Source organism: Ranitomeya variabilis, chromosome 5 (assembly GCF_051348905.1).
Source record: "Ranitomeya variabilis isolate aRanVar5 chromosome 5, aRanVar5.hap1, whole genome shotgun sequence".
In the NCBI taxonomy this organism is placed as follows: Eukaryota; Metazoa; Chordata; class Amphibia; order Anura; family Dendrobatidae; genus Ranitomeya; species Ranitomeya variabilis.
This window is the reverse complement of record NC_135236.1, coordinates 223,630,181-223,643,132: the sequence shown is the minus strand read 5'-3', so window position 1 is coordinate 223,643,132 and position 12,952 is coordinate 223,630,181. Positions and strand designations below refer to the sequence as shown.

At 44.9% G+C, this 12,952-nt stretch overlaps 1 protein-coding gene across 1 annotated transcript in view; it reads right to left on the bottom strand.

Moving 5' to 3' along the window:
- Positions 1 to 12,952, bottom strand: part of LIPC (lipase C, hepatic type) — a 370,238-nt gene that overhangs the window by 228,147 nt on the left and 129,139 nt on the right. Inside the window, exon 3 of the mRNA XM_077263828.1 lies at positions 2,399 to 2,467. Coding sequence (XP_077119943.1) covers positions 2,399 to 2,467 — 69 coding nt within the window. The remainder of the gene's footprint in view (positions 1 to 2,398; positions 2,468 to 12,952) is intronic.

Genomic DNA, 12,952 nt, shown 5'->3' with positions numbered 1-12,952 from the left:
CCATTACTGAGTCACAATGAACAAAATAAACATGTAGCAACAATTAAGCTTTTAAAGAGGAAAAGTACTTATATAAAGCTGGACCAGGTAATTTATGGTTTCTATATGGAAATCCCATAAATTATAGAAATGAAGGATTTACAAATATTTAATGGGATTACGGCATTTGATGAATTTGGGATTATACCTTGCCAAGTGAAATGCATTCTCTCTCATAACTGATCAGGGTTTGCTAAAACACTACTGCAAGAAATGATGATTGTTTCAAACCATGATTAAAGTATATATCTATTATCACGCTGATTAACCCATTCATAACTGCAAGCTGTTAGGCTTCAATTCCCAGAGCAATTATCACCATTTGGAATACTGTAAGACAAAGAGGAATTGGATTCTCTTACACATTTATTTATTCTGTATAGGGATTGCAATCTTACATGTCAGATTTTGTCCCCATTCATGCTTATAATCTAAGGGTCGTTTGCCCAATTTGATCTGGGCACTAAATAACCGCTGATCCGTTGCTCATTTGCTCATCAGCGGTCATCTAGTAGCCTTTTTATAAACGCCGTCCTGATATTACATGCGCACTGGACGACCTTTAATAGATCATTCTGTGCATATTCAATGCGCATTGTGGCACAAAAGATCATTTCACCCGACAAACGCGAGTTTTGCTTATTCATTGGGTGATCGTCAGCCAGTTTATAGTGTAAGATTATCGTGAAACAAGAAGCGCTTGTGTATTTATGTTACTCTCTTATATAGAGCCATTTATATTCTGGTGCTTTACAGATATATTTGTCACTGTCCCCATTGGGGCTCACAATCTTAATTCCCTTTCAGTATGTATTTTGGAGTGTGGGCTTCAAACTCATGCAAACTCCTTGCAGATCTCGTCTTTGGGGGCTTGGAACCCAGCACCCTAGTGCTGCAAGGCTACAGTGCTAACCACTTTGCAGAGAAATCTTTCTTGGATGTATCTATCTCACTAAGCATATATATGATTTTACGGAATATCCCTGTAAAATGTTAAGTTTATGTAATTGTAAAAAAAACCTCGGATTTTTATACATTTTCTTCAAAATATCCTCGTAGTGTACAAGAAACTGAAAACATCACATTAATAGTAAATGAACTGATGATGAAAATTTCAATAAAGATTCTAGTAAAATAAATTGGAAAATATATCGCCAGTGGAGCAAGAAACACATTCTGTACTGACAGAAAATGAATATTTATTTTAATGATAAAATAAAACAAAATTGACAAATGATAGATGTAAAAGTGCTCTCTAGTAATGGCAGTGTCAGATGAAGGGGGTTTATGTAAAGGGGTTGTTGAGTACTTTGCTATTGAGCGTCTATTCTTAAAGGGAACTGGTCAGGTCCCCCATGCCCTCCAACGCAAGCAGCATTCACTTATTTATGAGTAAATTCCCTTCCTATCCAGCCCTGCATAACATTTTTCTGTACAAATGAAGTTTTAAAAAAGCATTTATATTGTCCCTGTTTCTGATGCTAATGAAGGCTTTCACTAGTCAATGGGGCATTAGTTGCCCAAGACTAGTCAGCCCTCTTTCCAAGTTATCACGCCCCTGTGGTCTATGGTACATGGATGATTATTACTTTGATATGCAATTCATAGCATATGTTTATATATATCCTTTTTTACAGTTTCACCCATTTGACATATGACATCATACATTATTTTACCATATTCTCTTTAAGTGTTCGTTTGGATGGTGTAATTTAGTGTCAGTTTACTCTTCGTGTAGGGACACTCTATTAATGATAATTATACTACTAACAACTGTACAAATAGTACCACTATTCCTTCCTGCAGTACATTAAACCAGAGAGTCATATCACACAAAATAATTACCATAATAAATAACATTTCCCACATGTCTACTTTACATCAGAACAATTTTTGAAACATATTTTTCATTAGGAATTTAGAAGGGTTAAAAGTTGACCAGCGATTTATCATTGTTCGAAATTACAAAACCATTTTTTTAGGGACCACATCACATTTGAAGTGACCATATGACAGGAAATACCCAAAAGTGACATCATTCTAAAAACCACAACACACTGCTGACAGTGATTGACCAAAGTATTTATATGGTTAAACAGCAGCAATCTGAGTAAGTTCTGGTCACTATTATTAGAGGAAGATGAGAACACTCCATAAACATGATGGACAAGTCAAGGAAAGACTACTCAAGAGAATTAATGATAAAGTGTCTCACAATACATTACTAGCATGTCCTATATACAATACACATGCCATGCTCAATATCAATGATAAAAAACATCTGAGAACATAAATGCCATATAGAAGAATGGTCACATCTAATATATCAGTTCAATATACTGTAAATATATAGTATTACCTGCAGAATAAGGACTACTGCTCATGGGGTATTGCAATGGATTTCTTCCAGAATCTCCATCAGAAAGACCTAGAATTATAAACCATTAGAAAAAAATAAATAAAAAAATTTACATTTATAACTCAATGAACATAATGCAAAAATAAACATAACATTTCCCTGGTGATTATTCCCAGTATCTAACATTAGGCACTGCTGCAAATACACATTTTAACAGATTATGACTAGAGATGAGCCACCTCCCTGGTGTTCAGGTTCGGTTCAGTTAGTTGAACAGGGAGATGTTCGCCGAACTGTTCGTCGAACACCGTCGAACCCCATTGAAACCAATGGCAGGCAAACACAAACACATACAAACACATGGAAAATACATAGAAAACACCTTAAAAGGTGTCCAAAAGCTGACAAACTGCTCAGAAGACACAACAAACACATGGAAAAGTCACAAATACACATAGTCATGTGAAAAGAAAAGAGGTGGAGGAGTAAAAGGAGGAGGAGACACAGATATAGGCATGTCATGCCCTTCTAAAGTTAAGAAAGGCTGGAGTAAAAATCTAAACTCACTCTACCAACACCCAGACATCTTGACAAAAAAAATAATAAAAAAAATCTTTAGGTAGAATGGCGGCAGGTCCATTCAGAACACTTTCCTTAGAAGATGTAGTGGTACCCCCGTTGGGAGTTGTGCCAAAAAATGAACCCAATACATTCAGACTAATCCACCATTTGTCATATCCAAGGGGCAGGTCAGTAAACGACAACATCGACGCAGAACCAAGTACAGTACTATGTACTGTACCTCCTTTGACGAGGCAATCGGGTGGGTCAAGAAGTTGGGAAGGGGCACAATAATGGCCAAAACAGACATTGAGGGGCGTTCTGGTTACTACCTGTGCCTCCGAATAGTGTCCTCCCATTGGGCTGCATCTGTGAAGGAGCATACTACACAGATCGCTGTTTGCCCATGGGGTGCTCCATATCCTGCTCACTATTTGAGGAGTTTAGTTGCTTCCTCGAATGTGTCGTCATGGACGTTTGTAAGGTGGCACATATTATCCATTACCTTGATGACTTCTTATGCCTGGGCCCAAAAGATTCGCCACAGTGTGAAAACACGCGGTAGTCCACCTGTGAGAAGGAGAGAGCTGGAGGGAGAGTGGACACCCCAGAGCCGAGGGGTTAGATTGTGAAAGAAAGAAGGCGGTGTAGCTTGCTTCATGGGTGGGGTACTCTGCTGAGTAGCAGAAATTGCTTCTAGGCCCAAAAGGATTTCCTTGGCCAAATGCCATTAAAAAAATAGTAGTTAGGTAAACAGGCGGTGTAGCTTGCTTCATGGATGGGGTACGCTGCTGAGTTGCACCAAATTCTACTAGGCCCAAAAGGATTTCCTGGGCTAGATGCCGTTACAAAATAGTAGTTAGGTAAACAGGCGGTGTAGCTTGCTTCATGGGTGGGGTACGCTGCTGAGTTGCACCAAATTCTACTAGGCCCAAAAGGATTTCCTGGGCTAGATGCCGTTACAAAATAGTAGTTAGGTAAACAGGCGGTGTAGCTTGCTTCATGGGTGGGGTACGCTGCTGAGTTGCACCAAATTCTACTAGGCACAAAAGGATTTCCAGGGCTAGATGCCGTTACAAAATAGTAGTTAGGTAAACAGGCGGTGTAGCTTGCTTCATGGGTGAAGTACGCTGCTGAGTAGCACCAAATTCTACTAAGCCCCAAAGGATTTCCTGGGCCAGATGCTTTTAAAAATAGTACTTAGGTAAACAGGCTGTGGGTGGCTGGGCTACTCTGCTGACTAGCAGACACTGAAGCTTTGGAGCAGACCTCTGAATCCCAGGCCATAGTATGAGTAAATAACTCTGCAGACGACCCCACCCACCTGGAATTGATGATGGCAACGTCATGTAAAACTCAGCAAGGAGACTAAATCAAAGAGTCTCCATTTTTTCCAAAAATTCGGCCACAGACACCAATTAAGTGGCATCAATTTCGCCAGAGTTTTTTAAAACGGTTGGTGAGGTGATTTTCGAAAATCATCAAGCTTTTAGTCTCCCCAAGATGACACAGGGGTAGAAAAGTCCTTGCGGATCCAGAATTTGTTCATCTTCATGAATGTTAGTCTGTCTACATTGTCACTGGACAGCCGCGTGCGCTTATCTGTCAGCACACCACCAGCAGCGCTGAACACACGTTCAGAGAGAACGCTGGCTGCGGGGCACGACAAGATCTCCAAGGCGTGAGTGGCGAGCTCAGGCCATTCTTCAAGATTGGAAGCCCAAAATGAGCAAAGGTCCAGTTCCACAGTCATGGCATCGATGTTAACTTGGAGATACTCTTGTACCATCCTCTCTAGGCGTTGGCTGTGCATCAGACTTCTTGTCTCCTGTGGCCTTGCAAAGGATGGTCTAAAAAAATCTTGAAACTATTGGAAAAAATTGCTGTTACCACCAGATACGATGTTACTGTTACGGTTTGAGTGATGACTCGATAGTCCCACGGTTGGCAAGTTAGAACTCAGAGATTGACTACGTGCACCACTGGTGTTTTGTGGAAAAGCAGATGTTAGATTCTGTAACAGTCTCTGCTGATACTCCTGCATGCGTGAATCCCTTTCTATGGCAGGAATTATTTCACCAAATTTGCTTTTGTACTGGGGATCTAAGAGTGTGGCAACCTAGTAGTCGGCATTACTTCGGATTCTGACAATCCGAGGGTCATGTTGCAGGTAGTGCAACAAGAAGGCACTCACGTGTCTTGCCCATCCTGGAGGACCAAGTCCTTGTTGTCTTGGTGGTGGCGAGGTGAGAATCATGCTTCCATCGTCTGCCCTCTCCCCCCAACCTCGCACAACAGAAATTTGATCAAGGTCTCCCTCATCTGATGAGTCTTCCATGCCCAGCGCCAGTTCGTCCTCCACTTCTTCCTTGCCTCCTGCACCTTCCTCAACAGTTTGGCTGCTACCATGTGCCCTCGGTAATCCCTCTCCCCCAGCCTCCAATGCCAGCCGCCTTGGTGCTGCCAACCTTCTTGACTTTGGAGATATGATCCCTTCCGCATACAACTCCTCCTGTTCCTCCTCCTCCTCTTGTTCCACCACCTGACTCCGAACACTGTGTAAGGTGTGCTCCAGCATGTAAATCACCGGAATGGTCATGCTGATAATGGCATCGTCAGCACTAAACATCTTCGTTGCCATTTCAAAACTGTGCAGAAGGGTGCATAGGTCCCTGATCTGATACCACTCCTGCAGCGTGATTTGCCCCACCTCTTGATCTCGTTGGCCCAGGCTATACGTCATAACGTATTGCACCAGGGCTCGTCGGTGCTGCCACAGTCGCTGCAACATGTGCAGAGTTGAATTCCACCATGTGGGCACATCGCATTTCAGCCGGTGAACTGGCAGGCCCAACGACTTCTGTAGAGATGCAAGTCATTGAGCTGCGGGATGTGAACGACGGAAGTGAGCACACAGCGACCGTGCCCTCTGCAGAAGCCCATCTAGTCCGGGATAGTGGGATAAAAATTGCTGGACAAGCAGGTTCAAAACGTGAGCCATACAAGGCACGTGTGTGACATTGCCCCGGTGAAGGGCCGCACTCAGGTTTGCAGCATTGTCGCACACGGCCTTCCCTGGCTGCAGGTTGAGTGGAGACAACCATTGATGGAACTCGGTCTCCAGAGCTGACCACAACTCCTCAGCTGTGTGACTCACATTTCCCAGACATTTCAATGTAAACACTGCCTGATGCCGTTGAGCCCTGGTGACAGCATAGGGAGGAGGTGTGCAGGATTCCTTCTGCGCAGTTACAACGCGGGTGGCATTACCAGACAGGCTTTGGGTGCAGGTGGAGGATCAAGAGGAGGTTGAGGAGGCAGAAGCAGTGGGGGAACTTCTAGATACAGAGGATCGACGAGCAACTCGTGGGGACGGCAAGACTTGGACAGCAGCCCCTTCTCCTGATGTCGCCGTAGTTACCCAGTGCCCAGTCACCGACATGTAACGCCCCTGTCCATGTCTACTCGTCCAAGTGTCTGTGGTGAAATGCACCCTGTCACACACAGAGTTTCTCAAGGAAGCGGTGATGTTGTGTGCGACATGCTGGTGTAGCGCAGGCACAGCTTTCTTTGAGAAGTAGTGGCGAATGGGCATCTGGTACTGGGGCACTGCGACGGACATAAGGTCTTGAAAATCCTCTGTGTCCACCAGGCGGAAAGGCAGCATTTCTGTAGCCAACAGCTTGCAGATGGAGAAATTCAACCTCTTAGCTTTGTCATGGCTAGGAGGAAATGGTCTTTTACTTGTCCACATCTGAGGGACTGAGGGTTGGCTGCCGTGCTTAGACAGAGTTGAGTAGGGTGTCCCGGGCAAACTGATGGTCTGTGAGGAAGGTGCAGGCGGAGATGTTATGTTGCCTTGATCAAAATGCAGTGTCAATGTCGGAGAGCGACAGGTGTTTCCACTTGCAAATGTCCTGACGACCTGCCAATCACACTGGCTGTTGCGGGTAAAGAGGTGGAAGGTCTGCTTCCAAAACCATGTGCGACTGCTGTCCCCACAGTCACAGAGGATGAAGAGGACGTGGATGCACTTGATGGGGCAGATGGTGGTTGACCCGGCCCACTAGGCCGCATTGTAGCACAGTGAACTTCCCACTGCAACTTATGCCTCATATCCATGTGACGGTTCATGCATGAAGTACTCAAGCTAGTGATTTTTTGGCCTCTACTGAGATTTTGTTGACAAATCTTACAGACAACATGAGTTGGGTCATCCTTTGCAATGTCAAAAAATGATCAGGCTATGCAAGGCTTAGAGCCCGTGCGACCTGACCACGACTTCTGGTCTGAGGCACAATTGGGGTTGAGGATGCAGTTGTTGACGTGCTTCCAGTACTCCGTCTCTGTCCAGGAAGGCGCACCGTTACCTCATCGTCAGACTCATCACTAGCATCCTCCTCCACCTCCTCTGCTGACCTCATGGACTGGTGGACTGGGGGTTGACAGTAAGTGGGGTCTACAACCTCATCATCATCATCCTGTGTGTTCTCACACCCATCGTCCTCAGAGCCAACCTCTACCTGCCCAGACCGAAAAGTCAAGTTTTCGTTCCAATCAGGTATCTCAGTCTCATCATCATCTTCCTCATTGTCTCCACCAACAGGAGTTACAGTTTGGGAATGAGGGTCTACATTATACTCAGAACCTTCTTCATCTGGGCCTGGATCCGACTCACAAAGATTCTGGGCATCAGTGCAGATAATTTCCTCGTTTGGATTCACAGAAGCTCTGGAGCAGACCTCTGATTGCCAGGCTATAGTATGCGTAAACAGCTCTACAGACTCAACCATGTGTGCTACCCCATGCTCAGACGGGCAGCTGGAGACTTGGGAGCTGTGAGGAAGCAAGTGTGATTGGGGTGACAACTCTGAGGACTGGAGTAGTTGTGATGTTGAAGTTGACATAGAGGAGAGCCCACTTGAACGAGCACTTGATATCCGTTCAAGCACCTGCTGTTTTTGTGCCTCATGTGGAATTTTTGGCGATGCTTGTAGCGATGGTCGTAAGAAAGGGATCATATCAGATTGTCCACGAAAAGAAGTAGACATCTTACTTTGGCTGGAAGATGGTCTTTCTTCTGCAGATGTTACTGTTGCTTTACCACCTACCCCACGGACACAACCTTTTTTTCCCTTTCCAACACGCCTATTCCCCTTTCCACCAGCAGCAGGCCTTTTGCCACTCATTTTAGTGCTTAATTGGCAACTCTGTATCTGAAGTGGTTGGCACAACAACCGATGGATGAAAACTGAGCAGAACTGAGTGGCCAAACTGTGGTACTAGACCCAAAACTATCACCTGGATTAGATGCAGTGAAAATAGAGATACACAGGCGGTATAGTTTGTTTCACAGGCCGGCTACTCTGCTGACGTGCAGACAATGCTACTAGGCCCAAAACTATCAACTGGATTAGATGCAGTGAAAATAGAGATACACAGGCGGTATAGTTTGTTTCACAGGCCGGCTACTCTGCTGACGTGCAGACAATGCTACTAGGCCCAAAACTATCAACTGGATTAGATGCAGTGAAAATAGAGATACACAGGCGGTATAGTTTGTTTCACAGGCGGGCTACTCTGCTGACGTGCAGACAATGCTACTAGGCCCAAAACTATCAACTGGATTAGATGCAGTGAAAATAGAGATACACAGGCGGTATAGTTTGTTTCACAGGCGGGCTACTCTGCTGACGTGCAGACAATGCTACTAGGCCCAAAACTATCAACTGGATTAGATGCAGTGAAAATAGAGATACACAGGCGGTATAGTTTGTTTCACAGGCGGGCTACTCTGCTGACGTGCAGACAATGCTACTAGGCCCAAAACTATCAACTCGAATAGATGCAGTGAAAATAGAGATACACAGGCGGTATAGTTTGTTTCACCGGCGGGCTACTCTGCTGACGTGCAGACACTGCTACTAAGCCCAAAACCCCAAAACGATTGACTGGGTTAGATGTCGTAAAAATTGAGATACACAGGCGGTGTAGCTAGCTTCACAGGCGGGCTACTCTGCTGACGTGCAGACAATGCTACTAGGCCCAAAACTATCAACTGGATTAGATGCTGTGAAAATAGAGATACACAGGCGGTATAGTTTGTTTCACAGGCGGGCTACTCTGCTGATGCGCAGACAATGCTACTAGGCCCAAAACTATCAACTGGATTAGATGCAGTGAAAATAGAGATACACAGGCGGTATAGTTTGTTTCACAGGCCGGCTACTCTGCTGACGTGCAGACAATGCTACTAGGCCCAAAACTATCAACTGGATTAGATGCAGTGAAAATAGAGATACACAGGCGGTATAGTTTGTTTCACAGGCGGGCTACTCTGCTGACGTGCAGACAATGCTACTAGGCCCAAAACTATCAACTGGATTAGATGCAGTGAAAATAGAGATACACAGGCGGTATAGTTTGTTTCACAGGCGGGCTACTCTGCTGACGTGCAGACAATGCTACTAGGCCCAAAACTATCAACTCGATTAGATGCAGTGAAAATAGAGATACACAGGCGGTATAGTTTGTTTCACAGGTGGGCTACTCTGCTGACGTGCAGACACTGCTACTAAGCCCAAAACCCCAAAACGATTGACTGGGTTAGATGTCGTAAAAATTGAGATACACAGGCGGTGTAGCTAGCTTCACAGGCGGGCTACTCTGCTGACGTGCAGACAATGCTACTAGGCCCAAAACTATCAACTGGATTAGATGCTGTGAAAATAGAGATACACAGGCGGTATAGTTTGTTTCACAGGCGGGCTACTCTGCTGATGCGCAGACAATGCTACTAGGCCCAAAACTATCAACTGGATTAGATGCAGTGAAAATAGAGATACACAGGCGGTATAGTTTGTTTCACAGGCCGGCTACTCTGCTGACGTGCAGACAATGCTACTAGGCCCAAAACTATCAACTGGATTAGATGCAGTGAAAATAGAGATACACAGGCGGTATAGTTTGTTTCACAGGCGGGCTACTCTGCTGACGTGCAGACAATGCTACTAGGCCCAAAACTATCAACTGGATTAGATGCAGTGAAAATAGAGATACACAGGCGGTATAGTTTGTTTCACAGGCGGGCTACTCTGCTGACGTGCAGACAATGCTACTAGGCCCAAAACTATCAACTCGATTAGATGCAGTGAAAATAGAGATACACAGGCGGTATAGTTTGTTTCACAGGTGGGCTACTCTGCTGACGTGCAGACACTGCTACTAAGCCCAAAACCCCAAAACGATTGACTGGGTTAGATGTCGTAAAAATTGAGATACACCGGCGGTGTAGCTAGCTTCACAGGCGGGCTACTCTGCTGACGTGCAGACAATGCTACTAGGCCCAAAACTATCAACTGGATTAGATGCTGTGAAAATAGAGATACACAGGCGGTATAGTTTGTTTCACAGGCGGGCTACTCTGCTGACGTGCAGACAATGCTACTAGGCCCAAAACTATCAACTGGATTAGATGCTGTGAAAATAGAGATACACAGGCGGTATAGTTTGTTTCACAGGCGGGCTACTCTGCTGACGTGCAGACAATGCTACTAGGCCCCAAACTATCAACTGGATTAGATGCAGTGAAAATAGAGATACACAGGCGGTATAGTTTGTTTCACAGGCGGGCTACTCTGCTGACGTGCAGACAATGCTACTAGGCCAAAAAACTATCAACTGAATTAGATGCAGTGAAAATAGAGATACACAGGCGGGCTACTCTGCTGATGTGCAGACACTGCTACTAAGCCCAAAACCCCAAAACGATTGACTGGGTTAGATGCCGTAAAATTTGAGATACACAGGCGGTGTAGCTAGCTTCACAGGCGGGCTACTCTGCTGACGTGCAGACAATGCTACTAGGCCCAAAACTAGCAACTGGATTAGATGCAGTGAAAACAGAGATACACAGGCGGTATAGTTTGTTTCACAGGCGGGCTACTCTGCTGACGTACAGACAATGCTACTAGGCCCAAAACTATCAACTGGATTAGATGCAGTGAAAATAGAGATACAAAGGCAGTATAGTTTGTTTCACAGGTGGGCTACTCTGCTGACGTGCAGACACTGCTACTAAGCCCAAAACCCCAAAACGATTTACTGGGTTAGATGCTGTAAAAATTGAGATACACAGGCGGTGTAGCTAGCTTCACAGGCGGGTGTTATGATCTGGTGGCCTAAGAGCAGCATGAGACGTACTCTGGAGAAGGTGGTACCTGTACTGACCGCAGACCCTGAACTTAACACCGCAACTAGAAGTAGCCGTGGAATGTACCTAGCACTCCCTGGACATCTCGACACAGCCAGAGGACTAATTACCCCTAGAGATAGAAAAGGGAAAACTATCTTGCCTCAGAGAAAATTCCCAAAGGACAGACAGCCCCCCACAAATATTGACTGTGAGAGGAGAGGGAAAAAACATACACAGACTGAAATCAGAATTTAGCAAAGGAGGCCACTTCTAGCTAAAGAGAAAGGATAGGACAGAGTACTATGCGGTCAGTATTAAAACACTAGAAAATATCCACCACAGAAAATACAAAAAAACTCCACAGCTAACTAAAGACATGGAGGGTATATCTGCATCTCCAGAGATACCAGCTTGGCTAAACAAATCCTTATACAGACCAAGCTGGACAAGACAAAAACATGGAAAAGAACTGAACAATAAGGCCACAGCATGTGGACAGCAAAAAATCAAGGCCAGAACTTATCTTTGTTGAAAAGAACTGCAAAGCAGGAGAGACCAGGCAGAGATGTGAATCCTCCAGGAACAATGGACAACTGGCACTGACTAAAGGGTGAAGCAAGACTAAATAGCCCAGTCACAATTGCAAAAAGTGAACACACCTGATAAATGCTGAGATTCAGAGATACCAGCGCTACCACTTACAACCACCGGAGGGAGCCCAAGAGCAGAATTCACAACAGGCGGGCAACTCTGCTGACGTACAGACACTGCTACTAAGCCCAAAACCCCAAAATGATTTACTGGGTTAGATGTCGTAAAAATTGGATACACATGCGGTGTAGCTAGCTTCACAGGCGGGCTACTCAGATGACTATCAGACAATGCTACTAGCCCAAACGGATTGGCTGAGCTAGATTACACCAAATGCTGTGACTAACACTTGCACAGCACTGGCTCAGACCTGCCTGGCAAACAGTGCTATGAACTGCTGTAACCTACCCTGAAAAGGGCTGATATTACAACTAGTCCCAACTCCCGACTCCCTAAACCTATCTCTCAGAAAATTCGCTGGCAAAAAAAGACTCTTTGACTGTATAGCGCCCACAGCAGCAGCGGTGCCGTCTAACACAAAGCTGCAGCAGTGAGGAAATGGTGACGATGGGGCAAATGGCTGGTTCTCATTGGGCAAGGAGTGACATGTGACATACACAGCCAATGACACATGCCCTTGCTTGTCTGCATCACATGCACATTGCTGTGTGTGTGCGCACTGCTGATAGGCTGAGAGACTGCACTGCCCCTCTGTAAATGCGGGAAAGAAAAAAAACATGGAAATCGGCATTATTTCAGCACAGATCTATCCCCCCCCCTACCTACTATACACTGAAACAATCCATTAACAATGATAAACAGTTTTAATGTGCAAATCAAGCTACGTTTTTTGTGAACGAACAGTTATCGAACAGAAACTCGAACAGCCGAATTTTAAGCAAATTGTTCGGGTTCATCGAACGACTCAAACACCGCCCAAAACAGCTCGAATTTGAAATTGGCGAACAGTTCGACTCGAACACCGCTCATCTCTAATTATGACTCAAAGTGGGTAAAATTGTGAGGTATTTGGTAATTAGAAAAAAGATAATCCTCTGAATAGATACGTTACTGGTATCTCCTTCTTTGATGGCGCTGTATCACAAATGTAAAGTTCTAGAGCACAATTAAAGAAACTGAAAAAAAACCTGCAAAAATCTCAGACTGGACTGTTTGTTCTTGCTTCCATTACATATTTTTTGCTTTTT